At 46.7% G+C, this 27018-nt stretch overlaps 3 protein-coding genes across 4 annotated transcripts in view; 1 reads left to right on the plus strand and 2 right to left on the minus strand.

The window, feature by feature from the left end:
• LOC106564108 (bifunctional apoptosis regulator) overlaps positions 1–13583 on the minus strand; it is a 25923-nt gene extending 12340 nt beyond the window's left edge. Inside the window, exons 1-5 of the mRNA XM_045690632.1 lie at positions 13247–13583; positions 10898–11227; positions 7952–8050; positions 3522–3621; positions 1163–1332 (exon numbers count right to left, since the gene is read on the minus strand). Of these exons, the coding sequence (XP_045546588.1) occupies positions 1163–1332; positions 3522–3621; positions 7952–8050; positions 10898–11220 (692 nt within the window). The 5' untranslated portion in view covers positions 11221–11227; positions 13247–13583. The remainder of the gene's footprint in view (positions 1–1162; positions 1333–3521; positions 3622–7951; positions 8051–10897; positions 11228–13246) is intronic.
• A 412-nt stretch (positions 13584–13995) lies between these two features.
• LOC106564090 (zinc finger and SCAN domain-containing protein 2-like) lies at positions 13996–16940 on the plus strand. The gene is made up of 3 exons (XM_014130079.2): positions 13996–14809; positions 15011–15636; positions 16373–16940. The coding sequence occupies exons 1-3, from the start codon at positions 14332–14334 to the stop codon at positions 16682–16684; spliced, it is 1416 nt and encodes a 471-aa protein (XP_013985554.2). The 5' UTR covers positions 13996–14331; the 3' UTR covers positions 16685–16940.
• Positions 16941–19623: 2683 nt separating this feature from the next.
• On the minus strand, positions 19624–26959 carry LOC106564088 (zinc finger protein OZF). Of its 2 annotated transcripts, none has more exons than XM_045690637.1 (9): positions 26872–26959; positions 24419–24608; positions 24282–24341; positions 23744–24157; positions 23413–23519; positions 22461–22654; positions 21639–21807; positions 21295–21516; positions 19624–21232 (listed from the first exon to the last, which is right to left on the minus strand). In XM_045690637.1, exons 1-9 carry the CDS (start codon positions 26881–26883, stop codon positions 21173–21175), a joined length of 1428 nt encoding a protein of 475 aa, XP_045546593.1. In that variant the 5' UTR covers positions 26884–26959; the 3' UTR covers positions 19624–21172. The 2 variants fall into 2 exon arrangements, with proteins under 2 accessions (XP_045546593.1, XP_045546592.1); XM_045690636.1 differs by having other exon boundaries at positions 23401–23519; positions 26872–26956.
• Positions 26960–27018: the final 59 nt, after the last annotated feature.

Raw genomic sequence — 27018 nt, forward strand, 5'->3', positions numbered from 1 at the left:
ACACAGAGAGAGACAGACACAGAGAGAGAGACAGACACAGAGAGAGAGACAGACACAGAGAGAGAGACAGACACAGAGAGAGAGACAGACACAGAGAGAGAGACAGACACAGAGAGAGAGACAGACACAGAGAGAGAGACAGACACAGAGAGAGAGACAGACACAGAGAGAGAGAGACAGACACAGAGAGAGAGACAGACACAGAGAGAGAGACAGACACAGAGAGAGAGAGAGACACAGAGAGAGAGACAGACACAGAGAGAGAGACAGACACAGAGAGAGAGACAGACACAGAGAGAGAGACAGACACAGAGAGAGACAGACACAGAGAGAGACAGACAGCAGAGAGAGAGACAGACACAGAGAGAGAGACAGACACAGAGAGAGAGACAGACACAGAGAGAGAGACAGACACAGAGAGAGAGACAGACACAGAGAGAGAGACAGACACAGAGAGAGAGACAGACACAGAGAGAGAGACAGACACAGAGAGAGACAGACACAGAGAGAGAGACAGACACAGAGAGAGACAGACACAGAGAGAGAGCAGACACAGAGAGAGAGACAGACACAGAGAGAGAGACAGACACAGAGAGAGAGACAGACACAGAGAGAGAGACAGACACAGAGAGAGAGACAGACACAGAGAGACAGACAGACAGACAGAGAGAGAGAGACAGACACAGAGAGAGAGCAGACACAGAGAGAGAGACAGACACAGAGAGAGAGACAGACACAGAGAGAGAGACAGACACAGAGAGAGAGACAGACACAGAGAGAGAGACAGACACAGAGAGAGAGACAGACACAGAGAGAGAGACAGACACAGAGAGAGAGACAGACACAGAGAGAGAGACAGACACAGAGAGAGAGACAGACACAGAGAGAGAGACAGACAGAGAGAGAGAGACAGACACAGAGAGAGAGACAGACACAGAGAGAGAGACAGACACAGAGAGAGAGACAGACACAGAGAGAGAGACAGACACAGAGAGAGAGACAGACACAGAGAGAGAGACAGACACAGAGAGAGAGACAGAGAGACAGACACAGAGAGAGAGACAGACACAGAGAGAGAGACAGACAGGTCCAGGGCCCCAGGCGTTCCATCCAGAACAGAACCGTACTACAAACATACCCCAAACTGTTAAACATTCCTCACCGTCCGTTAACGTTCTCCTGTAGGAAGGGTTCTTTATAGAGAGAGGTCCAAGCCCCAACGTGTTCCAACCAGAACAGAACTTCCTCCGGCGTCCATTTTGACACAGGTTTACTGACCAAGAGGTCATGGACCCCATCTCCACTGGACCAGTGGTACACCAGAAACATCACCTGGTAAGAGAGACACACAGATAGGAGAGAAGTGAGACAGGTATGAGAGAGGTAGACAGTATGAGAAAGGTGAGACGGGTAGAGGGATAGGTAGGAGAGAGGAGAGACAGGTTGGAGAGAGGGGTAAGAGAGGAGTAAGAGAGAGGAGAGACGGGTAGGAGAGACAGGTAGGAGAGAGGAGAGACAGGTAGGAAAGAGGGGTAAGAGAGGAGTAAGAGAGAGGAGAGACGGGTAGGAGGGACGGGTAGGAGGGAGGAGTAAGAGAGAGGAGAGACGGGTAGGAGGGACGGGTAGGAGGGAGGAGTAAGAGAGAGGAGAGACGGGTAGGTGGGACGGGTAGGAGGGAGGAGTAAGAGAGGAGAGACGGGTAGGAGGGACGGGTAGGAGGGAGGAGTAAGAGAGGAGAGACGGGTAGGAGGGACGGGTAGAGGGAGGAGTAAGAGAGGAGAGACGGGTAGGTGGGACGGGTAGGAGAGACGAGTAGGAGTGAGGAGAGACAGGTAGGAAGGAGGAGTAAGAGAGAGGAGAGACGGGTAGGAGGGATGGGTAGGAGGGAGGAGTAAGAGAGAGGAGAGACAGGTAGTAGGGATGGGTAGCAGAGAGGAGAGACAGGTAGGAAAGAGGGGTAAGAGAGGCGTAAGAGACGGGTAGGAGAGAGGAGACAGGTAGCGGAAACAGGTAGGAAAAATAGGAGAGGAGAGACAGGTAGGAGAAGGAGAGATGGTAGGAGAGAGGAGAGACGGGTAGAGAGAGAGGATAGATGGGTAGGAGAGAGGGGTAGGAGAGACGGGTAGAAGAGAGGAGAGACGGGTAGGAAGGACATGAGAGGAGAGACAGGTAGGAGAGAGGGGAGACGGGTAGGAAGGACATGAGGGAGAGACGGGTAGGATAGAGGAGAGACGGGTAGGAGAGAGGAGAGACGGGTAGAAGAGAGGGGAGACGGGTAGTAGAGAGGGGAGACGGGTAGGAGAGAGGAGAGGTAACAGACAGGTGTGAGAGAGGTGAGACGGGCATAGAATAGGACTAGAGGTACGGTAGGACACAGACAGGCGAGACACAGACAGGCGAGACACAGACAGGCGAGACACAGACAGGCGAGACACAGACAGGCGAGACAGAAAGTTAATTCCCACTAGTTTCGCACATATTAACATGAAGCATTCAGACTGTCATTCAAATAAACAGCCAGCCAGCCAGCCAGCCAGCCACGCGGAAAGATACACAAAGACGTTGCTCTCTTACTGCCACATGGACAGAACAAATAGACAAAACCACACACACTGTGACCCTTCAACACACACCCCCCCAACCCACCCCTACCCCCTACACCCTCACTACACACTTTGACCCTTTCTGCCACACGTAGAGAAAAGTAAGCTGACACACACTACAAGCATTCCTGTCCCACACACACACAGATTTGCAATTGTCCCTTATGTGCTCGTTATGTATACACGCTGACTCCTTCCCGTTGACCTCTCCCCCCAGGTCCCCCTCGCTGACTCCTTCCCGTTGACCTCTCCCCAGGTCCCCCTCGCTGACTCCTTCCCGTTGACCTCCCCCCCCAGGTCCCCCTCGCTGACTCCTTCCCGTTGACCTCTCCCCAGGTCCCCCTCGCTGACTCCTTCCCGTTGACCTCTCCCCAGGTCCCCCTCGCTGACTCCTTCCCGTTGACCTCTCCCCCAGGTCCCCCTCGCTGACTCCTTCCCGTTGACCTCTCCCCAGGTCCCCTCGCTGACTCCTTCCCGTTGACCTCTCCCCCAGGTCCCCCTCGCTGACTCCTTCCCGTTGACCTCTCCCCAGGTCCCCCTCGCTGACTCCTTCCCGTTGACCTCTCCCCAGGTCCCCCTCGCTGACTCCTTCCCGTTGACCTCTCCCCAGGTCCCCTCGCTGACTCCTTCCCGTTGACCTCTCCCCAGGTCCCCCTCGCTGACTCCTTCCCATTGACCTCTCCCCAGGTCCCCTCGCTGACTCCTTCCCATTGACCTCTCCCCCAGGTCCCCCTCGCTGACTCCTTCCCGTTGACCTCTCCCCAGGTCCCCTCGCTGACTCCTTCCCATTGACCTCTCCCCAGGTCCCCTTCGCTGACTCCTTCTCGTTCACCTCTTCCCAGGTCACGCTCGGAAAAAAGGCTTCTAACCACAAGGCTCGTTTCCTAGTTAAAATCAAACCCACTCTCTCTCTCTTACCGCAACACAGGTGAGTGCAGTGAGGACTCCAGAGAAGAACCCTCCTGCTCCTCTACCAGGACTGGTCTTGAGGATTCCTCTGGCTGCCTGATCACCATACCTACAGACAGGTTACACACAGACAGACGGGTTAAACAGGCTACAGACATGTTACAGACCGGTAACAGACAGGTTACAGGAAGACCGGTTACAGAGGGGGCCTAGGTATGAGCAACATGTTTATACAGCTGGGGTTCCATGCTATCAAGCATCTCAGAGTAGGAGTGCTGATCTAGGATCAGGTCCCCCCCCCGTCCATATAATAGTATTCATTGTGATCTAAAAGCCAAAAGTGATCCCAGATCAGCACTCCTACTCAAACACTGGATCCATACAGATGCCATTGTTTTGACATGAGCTTTATAATCCACTAGATGACCAGCAGTATGTGGACACCTGCTCGTCCAACATCTCATTCCAAAATCATGGCCATTAATATGGAGTTGGTCCCCCCCCCCTTTTGCTGCTATAACAGCCTCCACCTCTTTTGGGAAGGCTTTCCACTAGATGTTGGAACGCTGCTGCGGAGACTCGCTTCCATTCAGCCACAAGAGCATTAGTGAGGTCGGGCACTGATGTTGGGCGATTAGGCCTGGTTCCAATTCATCCCAAAGGTCTTCGATGGTGTTGAGTCAAGTTCTTCCACACTGATCTCGACAAACCATTTCTGTATGGACCTCGCTTTGTGCATGGGGGCATTGTCATGCTGAAACGGGAAAGAGCCTTCCCCAAACTGTTGCCACAAAGTTGGAAGCACAGAATTGTCTAGAATGTCATTGTATGCTGGAGCATTGAGATTCCGCTTCGCTGGAACTAAGGGGCCTAGCCTGAACCATGAAAAACAGACCATTATTCCTCCACCAAACTTTACAGTTGGCACTATGCTTTGGGGTATGTAGTGTTAACCTGGCATCCGCCAAACCCAGATTCATCTGTGGGACTGCCAGATGGTGAAGCGTGATTCATCACTCCACAGAACGCGTTTCCACTGCTCCAATGGCGGCGAGCTTTCATACCACTCCAGCCGACGCTTGGCATTGCGCATGGTGATCTTAGGCTGCTCGGCCATGGAAACCCATATCATGAAGCTCTTGTGTTGACGTTGCTTCCAGAGGCATTTTGTAACTCTGTATTGAGTGTTGCAACCGAGGATGATTTTTATGTGCTTCAGCACTCGGCGGTCCTGTTCTGTGAGCTTGTGTGGCCTACCACTTCACATCTGAAAAGGTGGCACGACGGTGCCACGTTGAAAGTCAGAGCTCTTCATTAAGGCCATTCTACTTACAATGTTTTTCTATAGAGATTGCAAGGCTCTATGCTCAATTTTATACATCTGTCAGCAACGGGTGTGGCTGAAATTGCCGAATCCACTAATTTGAAGGGGTGTCCACATACTTCTGCAGATACAGTGCATTCAGAAAGTATTCAGACCCCTTCCTTTTTCCACATTATGTTACAGTCTTATTCTAAAAAGGATTAAATAAAATATTTTCCTCATCATTCTACACACAATACCCCATAATAAAGCTAAAATAGGTTTAGAAATGTTAGCAAATTTCTATAAAAAAATAATAAAAATAAAACTGAAATACCTTATTTACAGAAGTATTCAGACCCTTTGCTATGAGACTCAAAATTGAGCTCAGGTGCATCCTGTTTCCATTGATCATCCTTGAGATGTTTCTACAACTTGATTGGAGTACACCTGTGGTAAAATCAATTGATTGGACATGATTTGGAAAGGCACACACCTGTCTGTATAAGGTTCCACAGTTGACAGTGCATGTCAGAGCAAAAACCATGCCATGAGGTCGAAGGAATTGTCCGTATTGCCCCGAGAAAGAATTGCGTCGAGGCACAGATTTTGGGAAGGGTACCAAAACATTTCTGTAGCATTGAAGGTCCCTAAGAACACAGTGGCCTCCATCATTCTTAAATGAAGGACGTTTGGAACCACCAAGACTCTTCCTAGAGCTGGTAGCCCTGCCAAACTGAGCAATCAGGGGAGAAGGGCCTTGGTCAGGGAGGTGACCAAGAACCAGATGGTCACTCTGACAAAGCTCCAGAGTTCCTCTGTGGAGATGGTTGAACCTTCTAGAAGGACACCCATCTCTGCAGCACTCCACCAATCAGGCCTTTATGGTCGAGTGGCCTGACGGAAGCCACTCCTCAGTAAAAGGCACATGACAGCCCACTTGGAGTTTTCCCAAAAGGCACCTAAAGACTCTCAGACCTGATGAAACATGATTCTTTGGTCTGATGAAACCAAGACTAAACTCTTTGGCCTAAATGCCAAGCGTCATGTCTGGAGAAAACCTGGCACCATCCCTATGGTGAAAGCATCATGCTGTTTTTCAGTGGCAGGAAGACTAGTCAGGATCGAGGCAAAGATGAACGGAGCAAAGTACAGAGGGATCCTTGATGAAATCCTGAGCGCTCTGGAGCAGGTTGTCAGACTGGGGCGAAGGTTCACCTTCCAAAGGGACAACGACCCTAAGCGCAAAGCCAAGACAACGCAGGAGTGGCTTTGGGACAAGTCTCTGAATGTCCTTGAGTGGCCCAGCCAGAGCCCAGGCTTGAACCCTATCGAACATCTCTGGAGCAGCAATGCTCCCCATCCAACCTGACAGAGCTTGAGAGGATCTGCAGAGAAGAATGGGAGAAACTCCACAAATACAGGTGTGCCGAGCTTGTAGCGTCATACACATCAAGACTCGATGCTGTAATCGCTGCCAAAGGTGCTTCAACAAAGTACTGAATAAAGGCTTTGAAAACTTACGTAAATGTGATTGTTTTTTATTAATAATTTAACGAGGGAAAAAAACAATTTAATCAATTTTAGATTAAGGCTGTAACCTAACAAAATGTGGAAAAAGTCAAGGGGTCTGAATACTTTCCGAAGGCACTGTATGTATATGTACAGTACCAGTCAAAAGTTTGGACACACCTACTCATTCAAGGGTTTTTCTTTATTTTTACTATTTTCTACATTGTAGAATAATAGTGAAGACATCAAAACTATGAAATAACACATATGGAATCATGTAGTAACCAAAAAAGTGTTTCACAAATCAAAATATATTTTATATTTGAGATTCTTCAAAGTAGCCACCCCTTGCCCCGAAGACAGCCCTGCACACTCTTGGCATTCTCTCAACCAGCCTCATGAGGTAGTCACCTGGAATGTATTTCAATTAACAGGTCACCCTTGTTAAAAGTTAATTTGTGTTATTTCTTTCCTTCTTAATGCGTTTGAGCCAATCAGTTGTGTTGTGACAAGGTAGGGGTGTTATACAGACAAACCATCTCAATTGGGTTTAGGTCGGGTGATTATGGAGGCCAGGTCATGTGATGCAGCACTCCATCACACTACTTCTTTGTAAAATAGCCCTTACACAGCCTGGAGGTGTGTTGGGTCATTGTCCTGTTGAAAAGCAAGTGATGTGCAAACCAGATGGGACGGCGTATCGCTGCAGAATGCTTTGGTAGCCATGCTGGTTAAGTGTGCCTTGAATTCTAAATAAATCACTGACAGTGTCAACAGCAAAGCACCATCACACCACCACCTCCGTGCTTCACGGTGGGAACCACACATGCAGAGATCATCCGTTCACCTACTCTGTGTTTCAAAGACACGGCGGTTGGAACCAAAAATCTCACATTTGGACTCCAGACCAAAAGGACAGATTTCCACCGGTCTAATGTCCATTGCTTGCGTTTCTTGGCCCAAGCAAGTCTCTTCTTATTTGTGTCCTTTAGTAGTGGTTTCTTTGCAGCAATTCGACCATGAAGGCCTGATTCACACAGTCTCCTCTGAACAGTTGATGTTGAGATGTGTCTGTTACTTGAACTATGAAGCATTTATTTGGGCTGCAATCTGATGTGCAGTTAATTGCCGTTTTCTGAGGCTGGTAACGCTCAAACTTATCCTCTGCAGCAGAGGTAACTCTGGGTCTTCCTTTCCTGTGGTAGTCCTCATGAGAGCCAGTTTCATCATAGTGCTTGATGGTTTTTGCGACTGCACTTGAAGAAACTTTCAAAGTTTTTTACATTTTTTCGCATTGACTGACCTTCATGTCTTAAAGTAATGATGGTCTGTCGTTTCTCTTTGCTTATTTGAGCTGTTCTTGCCATAATATGGACTTGGTCTTTTACCAAATAGGGCTATATTCTGTATACCAACCCTACCTTGTCACAACACAAATGAAAGAAATAACACAAATTAACTTTTAACAAGGCACACCTGTTAATTGAAATGCATTCCAGGTGACTACCTCATGAAGCTGGTTGAGAGAATGCAAAGAGTGTGCAAAGCTGTCAACAAGGCAAAGGGTGGCTACTTTGAACAATCTCAAATAGGCCAGCCGGCTCTGAGTGTGTTAGTACGGTACCTCTGAAAGGCCAGCAGGCTCTGGGAGACCTTGGGGTTCCCCTGGATCTCTGCTCTCCTCCTACCCACTACCTCTGAGAACAACCGCTCTACTGCATCTCTGAGAGGGGGAGGGGGTGGGTAGAAAGGATGGAGGGGGTGGAGGGAGAAGGAGGGAGAGGGGTAGAGGAGGGAGAGAGGAGGGGATGAGAGAGAGAAGGGAAGGGTGGAGAGAGAGAGGGGTAGAGGATAGAGAGAGGAGGGGATGAGAGAGGGAGGAGTAAAAGGTAAGAAAGAAAGTTGATATGAAAACCAAAAGAACAGAAGAGAAAATCAGGTTAATGGGATGAAGAAATCTATAAAATAAATTGTCCATGTTTACATGGATGGATTTTGGCAAGGCTACCTTGGAGCTAGGTAAGACATGCCTCATTATTTGAAGTTAAACATAATATTTTTTTTAAATCGTGGCCATCAAAACAGTTTAACACGCATTTAGAATTGTTATTTGTTGCGCACTGACTAACTAGGATCTGTACTGTCTGCGTGTGAGAAATAAGATACACGACAACTAAAGAAAATACACACGCAAAAACATAATTCCAGTAGCCAATCGACCGATAAGCATGCCAGGTTGAATGTATTAACATTGACAGGTATTACTCAGTGTACTGCAGGTCACGTTCCCCTACCTCAGCAGGAGTAGCGTACTACAGGTCAGTTCCCCTACCTCAGCAGGAGTAGTGTACTACAGGTCAGTTCCCCTACCTCAGCAGGAATAGTGTACTACAGGTCATGTTCCCCTACCTCAGCAGGAGTAGTGTACTACAGGTCATGTTCCCCTACCTCAGCAGGAGTAGTGTACTACAGGTCATGTTCCCCTACCTCAGCAGGAGTAGTGTACTACAGGTCACGTTCCCCTACCTCAGCAGGAGTAGTGTACTACAGGTCAGTTCCCCTACCTCAGCAGGAGTAGTGTACTACAGGTCAGTTCCCCTACCTCAGCAGGAGTAGTGTACTACAGGTTAAGTTCCCCTACCTCAGCAGGAGTAGTGTACTACAGGTTAAGTTCCCCTACCTCAGCAGGAGTAGTGTACTACAGGTTAAGTTCCCCTACCTCAGCAGGAGTAGTGTACTACAGGTTAAGTTCCCCTACCTCAGCAGGAGTAGTGTACTACAGGTTAAGTTCCCCTACCTCAGCAGGAGTAGTGTACTACAGGTCAGTTCCCTTACCTCAGCAGGAGTAGTGTACTACAGGTCAGTTCCCCTACCTCAGCAGGAGTAGTGTACTACAGGTCAGTTCCCCTACCTCAGCAGGAGTAGTGTACTACAGGTCAGTTCCCCTACCTCAGCAGGAGTAGTGTACTACAGGTCAGTTCCCCTACCTCAGCAGGAGTAGTGTACTACAGGTCAGTTCCCCTACCTCAGCAGGAGTAGTGTACTACAGGTCAGTTCCCCTACCTCAGCAGGAGTAGTGTACTACAGGTTAAGTTCCCCTACATCAGCAGGAGTAGTGTACTACAGGTCAGTTCCCCTACCTCAGCAGGAGTAGTGTACTACAGGTCAGTTCCCCTACCTCAGCAGGAGTAGTGTACTACAGGTCAGTTCCCCTACCTCAGCAGGAGTAGTGTACTACAGGTCAGTTCCCCTACATCAGCAGGAGTAGTGTACTACAGGTCAAGTTCCCCTACCTCAGCAGGAGTAGTGTACTACAGGTCAGTTCCCCTACCTCAGCAGGAGTAGTGTACTACAGGTCAGTTCCCCTACCTCAGCAGGAGTAGTGTACTACAGGTCAGTTCCCCTACCTCAGCAGGAGTAGTGTACTACAGGTCAGTTCCCCTACCTCAGCAGGAGTAGTGTACTACAGGTCAGTTCCCCTACCTCAGCAGGAGTAGTGTACTACAGGTCAGTTCCCCTACCTCAGCAGGAGTAGTGTACTACAGGTCAGTTCCCCTACCTCAGCAGGAGTAGTGTACTACAGGTTAAGTTCCCCTACCTCAGCAGGAGTAGTGTACTACAGGTCAGTTCCCCTACCTCAGCAGGAGTAGTGTACTACAGGTCAGTTCCCCTACCTCAGCAGGAGTAGTGTACTACAGGTCAGTTCCCCTACCTCAGCAGGAGTAGTGTACTACAGGTCAGTTCCCCTACCTCAGCAGGAGTAGTGTACTACAGGTCACGTTCCCCTACCTCAGCAGGAGTAGTGTACTACAGGTCAGTTCCCCTACCTCAGCAGGAGTAGTGTACTACAGGTCAGTTCCCCTACCTCAGCAGGAGTAGTGTACTACAGGTCATGTTCCCCTACCTCAGCAGGAGTAGTGTACTACAGGTTAAGTTCCCCTACCTCAGCAGGAGTAGTGTACTACAGGTCAGTTCCCCTACCTCAGCAGGAGTAGTGTACTACAGGTTAAGTTCCCCTACCTCAGCAGGAGTAGTGTACTACAGGTTAAGTTCCCTTACCTCAGCAGGAGTAGTGTACTACAGGTTAAGTTCCCCTGAAAAACAACCGCACAATGTAAATAGCCAAGAAACACCAGGACAAAGTCTCACTTCGTAGACTTGAGTAAATTAGACCAACTTTTGTGCCTCTGAGCAGCGCCTGCAAGAAAATGAATCCATTAGCACTTCCCTCATTGCACAGCTCCCCTGCCAGGCGGTATTACTGTGTGTGGTGGGATCTAGGAACCCTATTTCTTCCTAATTAACAGCCATATTTTTCCTTCATACCTGCTTCTCCATCTTTTTAAATAATGAGGCAATTTGTTTTCAGCACTTTTATTTCCATGACTGATCAAAACTCGTTCACCATACTTAGGTGCCGATACGATATGTATTGCGATTGTCACAATTCTATATAGAATACATATGGTATCGGCACCTAAGTACGGTGATAATATGGTGAGGTCTCTGGCAGTTCCCAGCTCTAGAGAGTCGTACCAGTACGTTAAGTTCACGTACTCTAGTACCTTACCTCAGCAGGATGTTGACTTTGGGGAAGCCCTCCCACTTCTCCCTGCACTCAGGACACTCAGTCTTCCTACTAGACTCCCACCAGAGAGCCAGGCAGTGGCGGCAGAAGCTGTGACCACAGTTCAGCGTTGTCGGGTTGACCAGGACGTCGTAGCAACAGTGGCACCCAAACTGGTCCTCGCTGATGAAGGGGCTGGCAGAGGGCCGGGGGTACGGAGAGGGAGGGGGGGCAGAGGTCACAGGAGGGGTTAGGGGGGAGGAGAGATCGGAGAGAGGGTTGGGGACGGGGGCAGCAGCAGTACCCCCCTCCATCTGCTGGATCATCTGGGGTCTGGAGGAGAGAGAGAACCAAAGAATAAGTGAGAGAGAGAGAGAGCGCGAGAGAGAAAGAGAAGTGTGAGAGAAAGAGAAGTGTGAGAAAGAGTGCGACAGAGAAAGAGTGCGAGAGAGAGAGAAAGAGCGCGAGACAAAGAGAGAGAAAGAGAGCAAGAAACAGAATATGGCTTGTAAAAAAAACTTGCACATCATTACAACACTGTATATCTACATAATATGACATTTGAAATGTCTTTATTATATTGGAACTTCTGTGAGTGTAATGTTTACTGTTATTGTTTATTATCTACTTAATTTGCATTGCAATGTTAACATATGTTTCCCATGCCAATAAAGCCCTTGAATTGAATGAGAGAGCGAGAGAGAGAAGAAAAAGAGCGAGTGCAAGAGAGAGACAGAAAGAAAAACACAAACAGAGAGACAGAGACAGAAAGAGAAAGGCAGAGAGAGACAGAAAGAGAGAGACAGAAAGAGAAAGGAAGAGAGAGAGACAGAAAGAGAAAGGAAGAGAGAGAGACAGAAAGAGGGAGAGAGAGACAGGGAGAGAGAGAGAGAAAACTATGAACTGTGTGAGACCCCAAATGGCACCTTATTACCACAAATCAAAGTGTATTGGTCCTTTACACAGATTCTCAATGTTATCGCAGGTGCAACAAAATGCATACCTTTCTAGCGCCAACAGTACAGTAATATTGAACAATACACACAATCCAAAAGGAGGGAAAAAAACAAGAAATATCATAGTGACTACTTTTGACCAGAGCTCAGGGCCCATAGCATAGGCACTCCTCCATAGCCCATAGCATAGGCACTCATCCATAGCCCATAGCATAGGCACTCATCCATAGCCCATAGCATAGGCACTCCTCCATAGCCCATAGCATAGGCACTCCTCCATAGCATAGGCACTCCTCCATAGCCCATAGCATAGGCACTCCTCCATAGCCCATAGCATAGGCACTCCTCCATAGCATAGGCACTCCTCCATAGCCCATAGCATAGGCACTCCTCCATAGCCCATAGCATAGGCACTCCTCCATAGCCCATAGCATAGGCACTCCTCCATAGCCCATAGCATAGGCACTCCTCCATAGCATAGGCACTCCTCCATAGCCCATAGCATAGGCACTCCTCCATAGCCCATAGCATAGGCACTCCTCCATAGCCCATAGCATAGGCACTCCTCCATAGCATAGGCACTCCTCCATAGCATAGGCACTCCTCCATAGCATAGGCACTCCTCCATAGCATAGGCACTCCTCCATAGCCCATAGCATAGGCACTCCCCCATAGCATAGGCACTCCTCCATAGCATAGGCACTCCTCCATAGCATAGGCACTCCTCCATAGCATAGGCACTCCTCCATAGCATAGGCACTCCTCCATAGCATAGGCACTCCCCCATAGCATAGGCACTCCTCCATAGCATAGGCACTCCTCCATAGCCCATAGCATAGGCACTCCTCCATAGCATAGGCACTCCTCCATAGCCCATAGCCCTATGGGCCGTGGTCAAAATGTGTACTCACTATACTAGGGAATAGGTTGCCATTTGAGACGAACCATTTCCAAATATTACAGAATAACTGGCTTTGAGTTCTGACAATGTATTTTATAGCTAATAACAGGAACCCACTTTTATAGCTTTCTTATTGAGTAGTAACTGACGTTTTGACAGACATGCAGTTTGGCTAGCTAAATGACAGTTAAACAGGAAGCAACTCAAATGCACATAACATTACACGAACACTGCAACAAATGCGTAATTGTCAACTCCGCAGATCAACTTATACTGACGGGAAACCTGTTCCTAGGAAAGAGGGGTTCTTACAGGTTCTCATATATGGCTAGCCATTCAATAAAAACAAGAATTATTTGAGTTAGCTGATTCTTGACCAAATCACTGTATCTAACGTTAGCTGCTAACTAGTTAGCTAGTATGGCAAACCCCCAATTGTGTTAACGTTAGCTACCGTTAGGTATAAAACAGCATTTGTCATGTTTAGTTTCCTACCTCAGGAATAACGGCCGTTGCAACCAAGCTGGAAAATCACATCACCGCCGAATAGATGCTTTTCCAAAGTTAGTTTTGATTATGCTAGCTAGCTAATAAGACAAGCCGACATTTTCCGAGCAGTCATATGGGTAGCTAAACAGCTAGCTAGCTTCTCATTTCACTTCTTTCTTGCCAGGGGTATATTCGTTACGCGGGAGCAAACAGAACCAACAGGGAGGGACCTATATTTATTTATTTTCGTTGCAAAATGTTTCCCGTTTGGAGTGAAAGTCTTCCGTTGCTAAACGTTTTGCAACAGACGAGACCTCTTAAAGCGGAATCCGCGTAATGAATACACCCACAGACTCGCTAGGGAAATGATGCGTTCAAAACAACTGGGAACTCAAAAAAATACGAATATATCGTCGTTAGTGATCTTCAGGTCAGAAAGTCGGTGCTAGTTCTCGAGTTGGAATTCCGAGTTGGATGACTGTTCAGATAATTTTTCCCCCACGGAGCTAATTTATTTTCCGAGTTCCCCGTTATTTTGAACACACTGAGGTCGGAGCTTTCCGAGATCCTATTTGCGAGTTTCCAGTTGTTATGAACGCGGCAAAACTCACACTCTGGTCACGCGAGCCGCGCCGTGACGAACTCATGAGCTAAAAACAAATCCGTGTTCTCGCTCCTCATTGGTTGCGCTCCGTGTACTTTTACTTTACTGTAATTGGTGGTGTGGCTTTTATTTTGAAAATTCAAAAATCAGGTGCTAATGCTCTTCCAGTTCAAAGTTCGATTGTTTTGTCCTTTCGTAAAATCTGTTTCCTGTTTATTCATTTCATGGAAAGTCATCTATCACATCACGTATGTAGTAATTATCATTGTGCATGTCTACGATTGCAGGGTGAGTGACGTAAGGCGGAAGCTGAAAGAATCAAATGGTTAATGTCGGCTAAGCTGTCAAACGGTGTTCTAGAGATATCAACCTCTTCCCCGAGCATACTGGCACCCAGAGCAAACTGGCTACATACGGCTCTAAAAAAGAGCGATCAGTGAACTAACTCTGTATATTGTGCTACATTGAACCTAAACCCATAGTCACCATGGATACTCTCTACACTTATAGATTACTACCACCCACATATACCAACACGAAGGACCCTGAATACAGTAAAAGACTAGTGAAGCTGGAACTGGTAGACTGCTGGCAAACTCCAGACCTGAACATCATCATCAAACAAGAAGAGGATAGCTTTCTGCAAGTTAAAGAAGAAGAGGAGGAAGAGGATAGCTTTCTGCAAGTTAAAGAAGAAGAGGAGGAAGAAGAGGATATCTCTCTGCAAGTTAAAGAAGAAGAAGAAGAAGGGGAGGAGGAAGAGGATATCTCTCTACATGTTAAAGAAGAAGAGGAGGAAGAGGATATCTCTCTACAAGTTAAAGAAGAAGAGGAAGATCATGCTTTCATGGTCAAAGTAGAGGAGGAAGAGAAGGACGAAGCTCTTGTAGTTAAAGAAGAAGAAGAGGAGGGTGGTTTTGCGGTCAAAGAAGAGGAAGAAGCTATAGGGGTTTTTATTTTTTCTGGTATGTACAGATGATGGGTACGTCCCAAAATGACACCCTATTCCCTGTAGAGCCCGACAGGCCTTGGTCAAAAGTAGTGCCCTATAAAGGGAATAAGGTGCCAATTGGGATGCAAGACCAATATTGAGTGTGCTAGTATGAACCTTAGCATGGTACTGTTTCTTCAGATTTAACTCAGCACTCTTTATTTCCTTGACGCAGACGGAAACTGCAACCAGCGGCCTGTCAGTGGGAAGAGTCCCTCCGTATCAGAAGAACCTCAACAACAACCACAACAAAAACAGACCCAGGAACCCCACCACTCCCCTCTGTACTGCTCCGACTGTGGGATGAGTTTTGTCAGCCCTGGGATACTGAACGCGCACCGCAGAATCCACCAGCCCAGAATAATCCACACCACCACCACCACCGGTGAGCCATCTCACTACTGCCATGACTGCGGCAAGACCTTCGACACCGCCCGCTACCTCAACAAGCACCGCTTGGTTCACACAGCAGAGAGGACGCACCACTGCTCCCAGTGTGACCGGAGCTTCCTGAGACTCCAGCACCTCAAAGAACACCAGAGAACCCACAGTGGAGAGAAGCCTCACTACTGCTCCGTGTGTGGGAAGGGCTTCACCAAAGTCCGACTGCTCCGGACACACCAACGGCTGCATGCCGTGGAGGGGGCTGACGTGGTCGGGGATGGGACGGGGATGAAGGAGGGTGGTGGGGGGGTGATGTCAGCGATGGGGCGGAAGAGAGCTCTGAGAGTTCTGGCCGGAGTGGACTACTACTACTGCTCTGAGTGTGGGAAGAGCTTCTCCAGTGCTGCCTATCTTAAGGTGTGTAAAATAGAATCACTCTCACACTACGTCTGATCCCATTACCACCTGTATTGACAAGCCTATACAGTGGGCCGGCCTTTCTGTTGTTTTTTCAAGTAGACTTTATTTAGCCCAGCACCAACGTTTGTTAAGGATGTGCGTATTGACCACAAACGTTTCTACAGATATCAAATCAAATTTCATTTGTCACATACACATGGTTAGCAGATGTTAATGCGAGTGTAGCGAAATGCTTGTGCTTCTAGTTCCGACCATGCAGTAATATCTAACAAGTAATCTAACCTAACAATCACGCTGACATGCAGTTGCCAGACTTGGCCCTGTAGCTGTCTCTCCCATTGAAATAGAATGAATAGAACGGACGTCCCCGTTCAAGTCAATGATGTCATAATGGGTGGATGGCGGTTCAGTTTGCCAGGGTTGGCGGTTCCTAGCCCGTTCCATTCATTCCATTTCTATGGTGTCTCCAAATGACCATGTACAATAGAAAACCTATTGTACATGAAACGTTCAGATAGAAATAGTCTATCTAGAACAAATATGCCTCTCTGACATGTAGCATAAGGAATCACGTCGGCACGTCTATTTATGTCATTTCTATTCCGCAAAGTTCAACAACTTTTCGGCTACTGAACGTGGCCCGGTTGTTTCAATTTTGATGAACGATGCGTTTCTAAACACAGAGATCCTGTAAAATAAAGTTCTAATATGTAATTCTATGTTTCTGTCTCAGGTGCATCAGAAGGCTCACACAGGAGACAAACCATACCAGTGTGCTCACTGTAAGAAGTCATTCGGCACGTCATGGGGTTTAAAGGTTCACCGGCAGAATCGCTCTGGGGAGAAGCCCCACCAGTGCGCCGACTGTGGGAAGAGGTTCTCGGACCTGCGCAGCCACAAGGCCCACCAGAGCACCCACACTGGAGAGAAACCGTACACATGCCCTGTCTGTGGAAAAGGCTTTGCCTGGCACAAGAGCCTACAGAAACACCAGGCCACACACAGCAGCAGTGGTGGTGGAATCATAGAAGTACATATAGAATAATCTATGATATCCTGGAGGGTTTCACTCCAACCTCAATCTAGCACCTGATTCTAATATCCTGGAGGGTTTCACTCCAACCCTAATCTAGCAGGTTAGTTACAACTACGGGACAGGAGGGTAGCTCTCCAGGAACAGGGTTGGTTTATAGGAGGGTAGCTCTCCAGGAACAGGGTTGGGTTATAGTAGGGTAGCTCTCCAGGAACAGAGTTGGGTTATAGGAGGGTAGCTCTCCAGGAACAGAGTTGGGTTATAGGAGGGTAGCTCTCCAGGAACAGGGTTGGGTTATAGTAGGGTAGCTCTCCAGTAACAGGGTTGGGTTATAGGAGGGTAGCTCTCCAGGAACAGAGTTGGGTTATAGGAGGGTAGCTCTCCAGGAACAGAGTTGGGTTATAGGAGGGTAGCTCTCCAGGAACAGGGTTGGGTTATAGGAGGGTAGCTCTCCAGGAACAGGGTTGGGTTATAGGAGGGTAGCTCTCCAGGAACAGGGTTGGGTTATAGGAGGGTAGCTCTCCAGGAACAGGGTTGGGTTATAGGAGGGTAGCTCTCCAGGAACAGGGTTGGGTTATAGGAGGGTAGCTCTCCAGGAACAGGGTTGGGTTATAGTAGGGTAGCTCTCCAGGAACAGGGTTGGGTTATAGGAGGGTAGCTCTCCAGGAACAGGGTTGGGTTATAGGAGGGTAGCTCTCCAGGAACAGGGTTGGGTTATAGGAGGGTAGCTCTCCAGGAACAGGGTTGGGTTATAGGAGGGTAGCTCTCCAGGAACAGGGTTGGGTTATAGGAGGGTAGCTCTCCAGGAACAGGGTTGGGTTATAGGAGGGTAGCTCTCCAGGAACAGGGTTGGGTTATAGGAGGGTAGCTCTCCAGGAACAGGGTTGGGTTATAGGAGGGTAGCTCTCCAGGAACAGGGTTGGGTTATAGGAGGGTAGCTCTCCAGGAACAGGGTTGGGTTATAGGAGGGTAGCTCTCCAGGAACAGGGTTGGGTTATAGGAGGGTAGCTCTCCAGGAACAGGGTTGGGTTATAGGAGGGTAGCTCTCCAGGTGAATCATGTCACATCACCTGGATTTTAACCTTTTTATTTTAAGCCTTTTCCAGAAATGAGAATTAGACTAAAAATGAAAGCACTCATCTCAGTGTGGTGCTGGAGGATGGGGCTGGACCAGCTGACATAAAAAGAAAAGGGGACAGTTTGATTAAAAGCTTGAAATAAAAGTAAAAATCCAGGTCAAAACACAGGGCCCTAATGATCTTAACACAACGGATGGTCATGCTCTCTCTTGGATGAGGGAATGCTGTTGTGTCAGAAGGACTGTTTTAATTAACACAGCGGATGGTCATGCTCTCTCTTGGATGAGGGCAATGCTGTTGTGTCAGAAGGACTGTTTTAATTAACACAGCGGATGGTCATGCTTTCTCTTGGATGAGGGAATGCTGTTGTGTCAGAAGGACTGTTTTAATTAACACAACGGATGGTCATGCTCTCTCTTGGATGAGGGAATGCTGTTGTGTCAGAAGGACTGTTTTAATTACATCAAAATGTCACAAGTATGTGACTTGTAATGAAATATTTTAGATGTTTATATTCATACACAAATGTAGTTTGTAAGCCTACTTTTTGTTCTCTGGATGGATTGTGCAACAGGTGATGGCTATCTTTTGTTTCCGACAGCAAATGTGCTCACTAGAACATGAAGTGTATGGAGCAGTGTTTGGTTTGGATCTGAAATGAATGGATGATCAAAATAGACATGGTCAGTTGTTGCACTCCGATCTGATTTCTGTCTTTATTTTGTAGCTGATCTCAAAGCACATGCTGAGGTCTGGCAGCATAACAGTTTTCCACATATTCACACCTTCATATCCGCTTTGAAGCCTTTCAAAAGGAGATCTGGCATTGGAACTGGAGGGTGAGCAAAACCACTCTATTGAGCAGTGGAGGCTGGTCGGAGGATCTATAGGAGGACAGGCTTGTTGTAATGGCTGGAAAGGATTGAAATGGAACGGAGCCAAACGTGGTTTACATATGTTTGTTATTGTTTGATATCGTTCCATTTCAGACATTACAATGACCCCATCTTCCTATAGCTCCTCCCACCAGCCGCCACTGATATCGAGGTGTGTAACCCCCCTCCAAAACATGGCTGTAGTTACTAGGCACACTACTTTAACAGATAAAGTGATGTACATGTCTTGTTTCATTTCAAGACCGTTATCTTCATTGACTGGCTGTATTGATGAATTATATTGACTGATATGGTTTAACGGTAACCTTTACACAAACATGAAAGCCAACAGATTTGTCCAAGAGAAACAATTCACATCATAAACTTGGTTTCCATCCAATTGGCGACAGATTTCCATGTTAATATTCTAGAATTAGCATAAATAAAATATGCACATATTCCCAGCAGTGGTGTTTCCACCAAACTGAATCCCACTTAATTTTTCAGGTACCGAATAAATTTTTTCAATGTGTTTCCGTTGCATTTTCAACTCTACGGATAGTTTTGTCACAAAAACTGTTGCGTTAAAAAGCAAATGTGCCTAGTCTGGTTTTGGCACGTGTGCTCTAGCCAGCATCTCACAGAAAGAGTTTGGGTAGGTTAGTCTACAATAAATTATGAGATTATGGATAAGAGCGAGAATATTTTGATTTGTCAAAAGGCAATCAATCATCGATTATCATATCACCAGAATAAGACCCTCGACATTTATTGGAAAGGAGCATCAAGATCACCGTTCACCTTCACCACCCTGTGAAGCTCATATCTTATTTCATCTGTAGCCTAATAAACTGCTTTACCGACGAGTCATAGGGGAGGACCACTCACCATGTCATCGCGTGACTCCACGGTTACTTCCATATGATGGGTATTTTATCAATATTTGCACATAAAAGGCGTCCTTTCTCACACAAATGATTTTACCGACACAAAAAGATCCCACCATGTCGACGAACAAATGATCTGTCGGCATTTATAAAATTGTATCAAAAACTTCACAGCTGTCACTCTTTTTTTGGTTTATACAGTAGGACTTCACACACATAAAAACTAATGGAAACGTAGTAAAATGTGTCTCATGTCATGTCAGTTTCTAAACAACCTAAAAAATGTCTCAAAACATTTCATCAAAACGATCATTCTATCGGCATCTTAAAAGAACATTGACCTTGTGTCTGTTCAGTGCAACGACAGAACATTCTAACAGACATGTTGACATCACCACTGTGACGTCATCACGGAACGAGTAGAGAGCTAGCAAAGTAATGTGATATCTTTTTTTGAACAATTGGTCTCTCTTTCCAATGATGTGGCATCGATGGCATCACTGAGGATGATAAATATATATTTTTTTTGGAGGGGGTTTCCGAGTGGCACAGCGGTCTAAGGCACTGCATTTCAGTGCAAGAGGCATCACTACAGTCCCTGGTTTGAATCCAGGCTGTATCACATCCGGCCGTGATTGGGAGTCCCATAGTGCGGCGCACAATTGGCCCAGCGTCGTCCAGGTTTGACCGGGGTAGGCCGTCATTATAAATAACAATTTGTTCTAAACTGACTTGCCTATACAACGCCCTATACAACTTCAACCTAAAACCATTTACATAGTCAATAAGGTTCCGAGGTGGTTCCTCAGGCAAACAACCATCCTGCAGCACTGCTAAAAGCCCACGCACCCTATGACCAAACACTAAGTCATTTGGGCTAAACCCTGTGCTTTCCTGCACTACTTCACGAGTGACGTAGAGTAGAGCTCGTCCTCTATGTTATTGATCAAGACATCGTTACATCATCATCGCGTGACGTAGGGTAGAGCTCGTCCTCTATGTTATTGATCAAGACATCGTTACATCATCATGGCGTGACGTAGAGTAGAGCTCGTCCTCTATGTTATTGATCAAGACATCGTTACATCATCATGGCGTGACGTAGAGTAGAGCTCAAGACATCGTTACATCATCATGGCGTGACGTAGACGAGCTCGTCCTCTATGTTATTGATCAAGACATCGTTACATCATCATGGCGTGACGTAGAGCTCGTCCTCTATGTTATTGATCAAGACATCGTTACATCATCATGGAGTGACGTAGAGTAGAGCTCGTCCTCTATGTTATTGATCAAGACATCGTTACATCATCATGGCGTGACGTAGAGTAGAGCTCGTCCTCTATGTTATTGATCAAGACATCGTTACATCATCATGGCGTGACGTAGAGTAGAGCTCGTCCTCTATGTTATTGATCAAGACGTCGTTACATCATCATGGCGTGACGTAGAGCTCGTCCTCTATGTTATTGATCAAGACGTCGTTACATCATCATGGCGTGACGTAGAGTAGAGCTCGTCCTCTATGTTATTGATCAAGACATCGTTACATCATCATGGCGTGACGTAGAGTAGAGCTCGTCCTCTATGTTATTGATCAAGACATCGTTACATCATCATGGCGTGACGTAGAGTAGAGCTCGTCCTCTATGTTATTGATCAAGACATCGTTACATCATCATGGCGTGACGTAGAGTAGAGCTTGTCCTCGTCCTCTATGTTATTGATCAAGACATCGTTACATCATCATGGCGTGACGTAGAGTAGAGCTCGTCCTCTATGTTATTGAGTCCGCTACGTGTGGTGCTGTGGTCCGGGTTGAACTTCATATGTTCCTTCAGCTGCTTCAGCTGATAGTAACTCTTCCCACAGTCAAAGCAGTAGAAGGGCTTCTCTCCTGTGTGAATCCTCTGGTGTACCTTTAACTCTGAGGACGTGATGAAACGCTTGTCACAGTCTAAGCAGGGGTAAGGCCTCTCTCCTGTATGAGTCCTCAGGTGCACCTTCAAAGTAAAAATACAAAATATAAATGGTATTAATTAATAAGAATTTCAGTATATAGTAAATAGCAAGTATTATGTTGTGTAACTGAAATAACTATTTAGTTGTGGATTTTATATTTGACCTTTAAGGTCCCCTGAGCACGGAAGGTCTTCTCGCAGTAGGAGCAGGCGTAAGGCTTCTCGTCAGAGTGAATTGTCTGGTGGAGCTTGAGGTTGGACAGCTGTTTGAATGCCTTGCCGCAGTAGGAACAGCTGTGAGGCTTGTCCTGGCTGTGGATCTTCTCATGGACCCTGGAACAACAGGTAATGCAAGAACACTGGTTAAGTAGTAGTAGTTACAGTTCACTGGAATATCACACAATGGGAAATTGGATTGTGACAGTTAAAAAAAAAGACATGACAACATTGAAACATAACAGCAAATACAGTTTAATGAAATAAATGACTACATAACGGATGTCGTAATAAAACAAACAGATTACTTAATAATACCTTTTCCCCAGATAAAAACGTAATAACTTATTACAATGTCTGGTGGTTATTACGTTATCAGGTGAGCAACACATTGGCCCATACTCATAAAGCATCTGAAAGTAGGGGTGCTGATCTAGGATCAGGTTCCCTTGTGCATGTGATGTTGATCAGATCCAATAGGAGTGCTGATCTAGGATCAGGTCCCCTTGTGCATGTGATGTTGATCAGATCCAATAGGAGTGCTGATCTAGGATCAGGTCCCCTTGTGCATGTGATGTTGATCAGATCCAATAGGAGTGCTGATCTAGGATCAGGTCCCCTTGTGCATGTGATTTTGTTCAGATCAGATCCAATAGGAGTGATGCTCTAGGATCAGATCCCTCGGTCCAGTCATTATAATCTAAAAGACAAAACAGATCCTGAATCAGCACTCCTACTCAGACGATTTATGAATATAGGCCCTGAGTTACCTGAGCTCGCTGGAGGAAGGGAACTTCATTGGGCAGCTGCTGCAGTGGTACGGCTTCTCTCCTGTATGGATACGCTGGTGCTTCTTCAGATGGCCAGACTCTACAAATGTCTTCCCACAGAAGGAGCAGGAGAACGGTCTCTCTCCAGTGTGCCTGCGCTCGTGGGATTTCAGGTTCCCCGTTTGGGCGAAGCCCTTAAAATCAAATCAAATTTAAAGTGCATTTAAAATCACAACACACTTTTGCCAGAGTCTAGAGTATTTACACTGAGTGTACAAAATATTAGGAACGCCTTGCTAATATTGAGTTGCCCTTAAAACAGCCTCACTTTGTTGGGGGCGTGGCCTCTACAAGGTGTCGAAAGAATCCCACAGGGATGGTGGCCCCATGTTGACTCCAATGCTTCCCACAGTTGCGTCAAGTTGGTTGGATGTGCTTTGGGTGGTGGACCATTCTTGATACACACAGGAAACTGTTGAGCGTGAAAAACCCAGCAGCGTTGCGGTATCTTGACACACTCAAACCGGTGCACCTGGCACCTACGACCATACCCCGTTCAAAGGCACTTAAATATTTTGTCTCAAGGCTTAATAATCCTTCTTTAACCCGTCTCCCTCCCCTTCATCTACACTTATTGAAGTGGATTTGACAAGTGACATCAATAAGGGATCATAGATTTCACCTGGTCAGTCTATGTCATGGAAAGAGCAGGTTTTCATAATGTTTCGTACACTCAGTGGATACACCTGGCGACATGGGTACAAATGCAATCTCTCTCTGCATCCGTCTCCCCTATACATTCCGACTATCACTGTCCATAAAAACAATAAAATACTACAAAAACTATTTTAAAATCGCAACACTCTTTACAGTAAAACAATCAAATGACAAAAAGGAAAAGCAAAGAATCAGTAAAAGAGATCTAAATAAAATAACCAACCTTTCCACACACCTCACAGACGTAAGGTCTCTCTCCTGTGTGTGTTCTCTGGTGGGTCTTTAAAGCAGCCAATATGGTGAAGCTCTTGTCACAGTCTGGACAGGGGAAGGGTCTCTCTCCTGTATCGGCGAGGACACAAAACACACAATGCATTAAACTTGAATGTCTAAAAAGGCACACTAGAATGACCTTCAACAATTCAACCAAAAAGTGGACAAAACTTGTGGCAAAAATATTTATTGACCAGATTGGTTTAGAACCCGACTCTGATTTTGTCACTTGATTGAACATTGAAAATACATTTAGGCTGAATACTTTCGAAAGGAACCAAAGTAAAAGAAACCTGTGTGTGTGAGTGTGTGTCTCTTCAGCTCGGCTGGTGAGCAGAACCTCTTGGTGCAGGCCGGTACGGAGCAGGGGTACGGTCTCAGTCGGGTGTGGATGATCTGGTGTTTGTCTAAGCTAACAGTGGTGGATAAACGCTTCCCACACCTAGAGCAGGGGAACGGCCTCTGATGACCGTCTTTGGTCTTGTTGGGCTTAGTCCCTGGGTTTGCTGAGATCTGGGGGCTCCTCTCCTCTCCATCCTCTCCGGATGCAGGGTCCTTGTCTGTTGCCCCTCCACTGGCAGGGCCAGACCTGGGGTTGTTGTTATGGCGGGGGTTGTTCTTGTCAGGGGTGGCTCTAGGGCCATTGTCAGGGCTGGAGTCGTCAGAACTGTGGCTGGTAATGTCAGAAGTGGGGCTTGGGTTGTCATCTGAGGGAACAGAGAAATCTCAAGTCAGATAAGGGGTTAGTAACTCCATGGTAGCTCCTCTGTGATGCTATACTCACTAGGCTGTATAGGATATACTATGGCTCCTCTGTGATGCTGTACTCACTAGGCTGTATAGGATATTCTATAAATTCTTCCTCTTCCTCCTTCTTGACGTTGAAGAACCCTGAAGGAAACACACAAGATCTAATTCACGGCAAGTTGAAAATAAACAAATCACAAAGAGAGAGAAGGCAAGAGCACCTGTACTTGGGTGAGCCACACCCCATATCTCTTCCTCCTCTTCTTCTGTTTTCACATGGGCAAAACTCAGGTACGTTGTTAAGGGTGTTGTTAGGGGCCCACAGTCCTCCTGCTTCACCACCCTCAGGGTCTGCGTTACTTGATCCCCATGTATACATTTGGGCCCAGGGGATCCTGGGAGTTTGGTCTCCTGAGAGAGAAGAAAACTGAAGTGGATTTGGCACTACGATTATTTCCAGACAAAGCATTTTTGGGCTTACATGTAACTTTCTTTAGTATATATATATATATCTATATATATATATATATATATATATATATATATATATATATATATATATATATATATATATATACAGCCTTTTTTTCCCGAAGCACATGCCGGCCGGAACAGTAGTAAGGAATATACACTGCTCAAAAAAATAAAGGGAACACTTAAACAACACAATGTAACTCCAAGTCAATCACACTTCTGTGAAATCAAACTGTCCACTTAGGAAGCAACACTGATTGACAATAAATTTCACATGCTGTTGTGCAAATGGAATAGACAACAGGTGTAAATTATAGGCAATAAGCAAGACACCCCCAATAAAGTAGTGGTTCAGCAGGTGGTGACCACAGACCACTTCTCAGTTCCTATGCTTCCTGGCTGATGTTTTGGTCACTTTTGAATGCTGGCGGTGCTTTCACTCTAGTGGTAGCATGAGACGGAGTCTACAACCCACACAAGTGGCTCAGGTAGTGCAGCTCATCCAGGATGGCACATCAATGCGAGCTGTGGCAAGAAGGTTTGCTGTGTCTGTCAGCGTAGTGTCCAGAGCCTGGAGGCGCTACCAGGAGACAGGCCAGTACATCAGGAGACGTGGAGGAGGCCGTAGGAGGGCAACAACCCAGCAGCAGGACCGCTACCTCCTCCTTTGTGTAAGGAGGAGCAGGAGGAGCACTGCCAGAGCCCTGCAAAATGACCTCCAGCAGGCCACAAATGTTGATGCGTCTGCTCAAACGGTCAGAAACAGACTCCATGAGGGTGGTATGAGGGCCCGACGTCCACAGGTGGGGGTTGTGCTTACAGCCCAACACCGTGCAGGATATTTGGCATTTGCCAGAGAACACCAAGATTGGCAAATTCGTCACTGGCGCCCTGTGCTCTTCACAGATGAAAGCAGGTTCACACTGAGCACGTGACAGAGTCTGGAGACGCCGTGGAGAATGTTCTGCTGCCTGCAACATCCTCCAGCATGACCGGTTTGGCGGTGGGTCAGTCATGGTGTGGGGTGGCATTTCTTTGGGGGGCCGCACAACCCTCCATGTGCTCGCCAGAGGTAGCCTGACTGCCATTAGGTACCGAGATGAGATCCTCAGACCCCTTGTGAGACCAAATGCTGGTGCGGTTGGCCCTGGGTTCCTCCTAATGCAAGACAATGCTAGACCTCATGTGGCTGGAGTGTGTCAGCAGTTCCTGCAAGAGGAAGGCATTGATGCTATGGACTGGCCCGCCCGTTCCCCAGACCTGAATCCAATTGAGCACATCTGGGACATCATGTCTCGCTCCATCCACCAACGCCACGTTGCACCACAGACTGTCCAGCAGTTGGCGGATGCTTTAGTCCAGGTCTGGGAGGAGATCCCTCAGGAGACCATCCGCCACCTCATCAGGAGCATGCCCAGGCGTTGTAGGGAGGTCATACAGGCACGTGGAGGCCACACACACTACTGAGCCTAATTTTGACTTGTTTTAAGGACATTACATCAAAGTTGGATCAGCCTGTAGTGTGGTTTTCCACTTTAATGTTGAGTGTGACTCCAAATCCAGACATCCATGGGTTGATAAATTGGATTTCCATTGATTATTTTTGTGTGATTTTGTTGTTGGCACATTCAACTATGTAAAGATAAAAGTGTTTAATAAGATTATTTATTTCATTCAGATCTAGGATGTGTTGTTTAAGTGTTCCCTTTATTTTTTTGAGCAGTGTAGTTGTTCAGCGTAACTCCATTCTTTGGTAGGTACCGAACACATTTTAACATGATTAAGTTTGAAACATTTGTGAATGACAAGTTGAATTGCTGTTTCCTGGGCTTAGAGGAGAATCGCAATATTCAACTGACTCCTTCGTAAACCCAGATTCTGGTTTATTCTACATCATGCCTAAACATGCATCTATACATTTTCATTGATGGAAACTGCTAGCCTGGTGGAACCAACATGATCGCTGCATTGACCATTCTAGCTATTTCACTTCACTTATGTGACGTGAACTAGAATGGTGAACGTATCGATTCGACTGCTTCCACCAGGCTAGGAAACTGCTGCTTTGTTTACAACTGGCCGCTGAGCTGAGCACCGCCCTGTATTAGGTCTGTTTGAGGGTCTATACGTGAGAATAAAACATACGCCCACCTTCGAAACATTATACACGTTATATTTGAGTTTATTGTTATCTACTCACCACCACGTCCATTGTATATAGTAGTGCTCTTTAAAAAAAAGCTCAGAATATGAAACAAACTGGTTGTTGTTTTCTTCCCACTTCCGCCTCAGTGTCGTCAGACGTGATAGACGAGAGTAATCAACTACCGCTTGTGATTTAGCTAGT

The sequence above is a fragment of the Salmo salar genome, chromosome ssa12 (genome assembly GCF_905237065.1).
Source record: "Salmo salar chromosome ssa12, Ssal_v3.1, whole genome shotgun sequence".
Taxonomy (NCBI): Eukaryota; Metazoa; Chordata; class Actinopteri; order Salmoniformes; family Salmonidae; genus Salmo; species Salmo salar.